This window comes from Triticum dicoccoides, chromosome 2B (genome assembly GCF_002162155.2).
Source record: "Triticum dicoccoides isolate Atlit2015 ecotype Zavitan chromosome 2B, WEW_v2.0, whole genome shotgun sequence".
Lineage (NCBI taxonomy): Eukaryota > Viridiplantae > Streptophyta > Magnoliopsida > Poales > Poaceae > Triticum > Triticum dicoccoides.
The window spans coordinates 736,031,620-736,035,903 of record NC_041383.1 but is presented as its reverse complement, the minus strand read 5'-3'; the positions used below and the strand labels follow the sequence as shown (position 1 = coordinate 736,035,903).

Below are 4,284 nucleotides of genomic sequence, written 5' to 3'. Positions count from 1 at the left end.
CGTTCCTAAATATTTGTCTTTTTAGAGATTTCAAATGGACTACAACGTACGGATGTATATAGACATATTTTAGAGTGTAGATTCACTCATTTTGCTCCATATGTAGTCATTTGTTGAAATCTTTAGAAAGACAAATATTTAGGAACGGAGGGAGTAGTAGCAATTTAAACAGTGAACATACTCCGACAGCATACCAAAAGGTCGTTCTTCAGCAAGGGATTAAGAACAGGTATTTCAGCAACAGTTGAGATTGAGAAGCAACAGTAATTTTTAGTGGCATACCCTTTATGAGTCCCCGTGAAATATATAGAAAAAAACAATAAGGAAAAGTAGCTATACATGAATTTTAAAATTGGTCTACAATTATTGATAGCACGAATATAATTTGACACTTCAGAGTAATTGAACAAATACCAATGATTGGGATGAAGAAAACATAAAGTAAGCTAAGAGAAGTCAAGTCATTTTAGTGATTGCTGGATGAGTGCATTCAGCAAATGCGGCTACCTTGAATGCTGCATTATGAGATATTAATATCTCATCAACTGTTAAGTTAAGCACCAACCACATATTAAATATAGAAACATACTTTTGGGCTCAATACAAGGACATCCACCGTATTCAAAAACATTTCAGACTAATGATATACACATATACATGATTGCACATAACAGAGCATGTTGTTCCAGAACTCAAAATTTGCTTCTTCAATCAAAAATATGATGTTATAATTTTCTCCTAAGTCAAACATTCTTTAAGTGAAATTTGGTTTCCATGTTGGTAAATTTATCTACAATTTGATTTAACTTAATTTTTTTGACTTAGAACAAAACTAGAACATCAAATATTTTCAAATGGAGGGAGTATAATCAGCAACAGCAATATGCATTTGTTGAAAGCTCACACGCCTACCTTTTGCCTAAGTGCAACTTCTCATTGCATAGTCAAAGACTGAAAGCACCTTGAATTCATTGCTAAAACTAAACTAGCTCCTTAAGAGTTGAATAATTATGTCAGCAGATGTTTAAGTATAATGGAACTACAAAATATAGAAAACATACAGCATCGGGAATATTAGGATCCGCTCCTGCCTTTAACAGAAACTGCACAAAGTTGGTATAGCCTTTGTGCCCTGTAGCGAACACCAACGGAGTAACCAGAAGGGAGTTCCTTCGATTGACATCAGCACCACCCTGCGAAAAGGATTGTGGAATAAAACGTTTCACGGTTCCATCTCCATGTAAAATCAGTACATAGTAATGAACAAATGTAGACAATAGAATACTTGCCTTAATCAGCAGCTTCATGCATTTCAATGAACGGTACAAAAGAGCACCCATCAGGGCAGTACCCAAACCGGTTACAGTGGTATTAGGCTGAAAGAAGAACGTGAGATTTCTCCTTAGTCCAAGAGTAATAATTCTTATAAAATACAAAGGAACAAACAGACATATATAATGCTTCAATATGTTTAGTTGCAGGCTTGCAGCTGTACTAAAAAGACCAAGTTAGCATGCAAGCTTCTAGTACTTAAAGAGCTAACGCTGCACTATATGTTTGTGACTCCAATGGACAAAGCACAAATGACACATGGAACCATAATTATCTCCAGAGACAAATGAGCACCATACTTTATTCAAACTTGACAATGACACGAACTGAAATTTTCACATCAAGACTCAGAGACAAATTTCATAGGAAGCTCCAACCGTAACTCATTTGGTTTGAAGGATGTAATTGGCTGGTCTATCGGCACCTCGTCGCTCATAAGCGTAAGACTATTTACAAAATTAGGGAGCAAAAAGCATGTGATAATCGCATGATATCATATGATTAGGACATAAACACATCCTAGGTTGAGGTGGCCCTCAAATCAAGCACCCTTTAAGATCATCTAGGACACGATATAATCCGAGAAAATGGATTATGAGATGCCATATGTAAGTTGTCAACACCAACAACCAGAAGCATATGTGAATGTCTACATCTAATGCAAATCAATTCTAGAAAATGAAAAATGAAAATAAGTTTTTTTTATCACAAAGGTAAGAGTTATATACATCTGCATGGTGTTCCAACAAAATCTTCACTGTTTTATCCTTTTCATTGGTAGCAGCTTGATGGAGTGGTGTACCACGGCCACAGTCTATGTCAACAGGTACTCCTTTTGAAAGTAGAAACTCAGTAACCTTACAGCTTCTTGTCATGAATAAAATAATTCCACAAGTCATGTGGCAACACATCTAAGTGTACGACAGCAAGGAACTGCTAGTATAGTGACCACGATGGTGTAAATCATAGGTGGGACAAATTTATCCAACTTTGACCAGTTATATTTCAGAAAAAATATCTATATTGACCATATGAAAATTATCACAATATTTCTCTTCTACAATATTATTGGTGTGACCTACACAATAAAGCGATACGCTTGGAAATATAAAAGAAATTGCATGGGTGAGGGGCCAAGGAGCTACCTTTGCATGCCGCATGGTGGAGAACTGTGCGTCCTTTACTATCTGCTTTAGTTACATCACCACCACAATCAAGCAAATACTTCACGGTCAAAACATCGCCGGACTGAGCAGATGTCATAAAGGGTGTCACACCTGCAAAGTCTGCAATCAAAAAGCACAACAACGCAATTCAGACATCTAATAGTGATAAAACATAGACATGAGATATGCTAATTTCCAGAGAAGAGGAAAGAGTTATAGGATTACCTCCAACTCCAGGAGCAGGAGCATTCACGTCTCCCCCCAGTTCCTCCACCAAGTACTTGCAAACTTCAAGATGCCCTCTGCCGGCTGCGAGGTGCAGCACACCAAGGTCACCCATTTCGAAAGAGAAGACCACCCTTGGGTCGACAAGACTCTTTACAGTACCTTTCTCCCAAAGTAAACACCCAAGCATCAACACATTAGTGAAGCAAATTGCCGAATTATAACTAGCTAGAGAACCAAAAGAAAAGGAGACCACATGTGCTGCATGGACAAGAATCTCACAAAGTCAGGCGGGTGTGAAAACTGGTGAGCTTTAGGGAGGGTGCCCTCCACCCCTCCTTAGTTCAATCAAATGAACTAAATCTGTAATTTTGGAAATTTAATCCACTTGATTGAACTAAAGAGGGTTGAAGGTTGCCCATTCATGTCTTGGACACACGGTCAATCAGTGCATCGACCCGACAAAAAGAATAGCGGTGTGATTGTAAAGTCAGAAGATGTGCCCCGTGCAAGGACTTGTTTTTAACCAATTTCTCAACAACTCGCCTATCCCTTTGAAGTTTGAACAGCCCACAAGATCACAATCGCACAAGAAGATTTCATAATTTCGAGAATAATTACTGTGCACACCAAATTTTACACTTATTTGCCTACAATGCGAAAGCTGACACCAAAATTAACAAGGCAATCATGGCAGTACATACAGCAAGAAGAAACCCACCATCATGGTACTACTCCACACAAGTGAAGGGGGGAAATTACGCTAAGAAGGGATCGTTCCTAATGTCGTGCAAATTAAATAGGATCCCGGATTGGTGCGGCTCATGGAACAATGGTGGCATACGCAGCATCTCATCCTGTGAAAATATATTCTAGCCGCCGGTAATTCGATTAATTACTGCGGCAGCCAAAAGCAAAACCCTAATCGAATCCAACAAATTATGGCCCCGCGAGGCGGGGAAAAGCTCAGGAACATGGGGCGGAAGGAGAGGAGATGAGAGACCAACCTCTGAGACGCTGGAGGTCGCCCTCCAAGGCCGCCCGCAGGGCCGCGTCCTGGCCTGCACACACAAAGCGCGCGGGGCAAAAATCGCCCGTACTCAGAGGGGGGAGAGAGAGCCGAAGAAAGAGAAGGAGAGGAAGAAGAGGGGGGGGCTCGCCGCACTCGTGCCGTCGCCGGAGCTGCGGGCGTAGAGGAACGGCGCCGGCGGAGCCATGGGCCGTCTCGCGCTCGCGCTCGCGGTGGCAGTGAGGCTTCCGGAAGAAGGCTTAGAGCATTACTAGTAGTACCCCTAAACTCTCAAACCCTCAAAAATAACTGCTTTTTTACGAATTGAGACAAAAAAATCGCAAAGAATAGAACCTCTTAACCCTTAAACCCTTAAATTTTTTTAGAGGCTCAACCCCTATACTCCTTCCCGGCCTGTAGAAACAGGGGTTGGCAGCCCAACCCCTTGTCGACCCGGTTTCCTCTTCGCGCGTGAGGTAGTTTCGCGCGGGAGGGAGTTTTCAGCTCCCTCCCCAGATCCGCCGCCCTGCCGCCCGCCTCCGGCCGCGCTCC

At 41.6% G+C, this 4,284-nt stretch overlaps 1 protein-coding gene across 1 annotated transcript in view; it reads right to left on the bottom strand.

Annotated features, from left to right (window-relative positions):
* LOC119365966 (ankyrin-1-like) overlaps positions 1 to 3,986 on the bottom strand; it is a 6,964-nt gene extending 2,978 nt beyond the window's left edge. Inside the window, exons 1-7 of the mRNA XM_037631621.1 lie at positions 3,889 to 3,986; positions 3,731 to 3,784; positions 2,724 to 2,885; positions 2,478 to 2,618; positions 2,061 to 2,164; positions 1,290 to 1,376; positions 1,062 to 1,193 (exon numbers count right to left, since the gene is read on the bottom strand). Of these exons, the coding sequence (XP_037487518.1) occupies positions 1,062 to 1,193; positions 1,290 to 1,376; positions 2,061 to 2,164; positions 2,478 to 2,618; positions 2,724 to 2,885; positions 3,731 to 3,784; positions 3,889 to 3,940 (732 nt within the window). The 5' untranslated portion in view covers positions 3,941 to 3,986. The remainder of the gene's footprint in view (positions 1 to 1,061; positions 1,194 to 1,289; positions 1,377 to 2,060; positions 2,165 to 2,477; positions 2,619 to 2,723; positions 2,886 to 3,730; positions 3,785 to 3,888) is intronic.
* Positions 3,987 to 4,284: the final 298 nt, after the last annotated feature.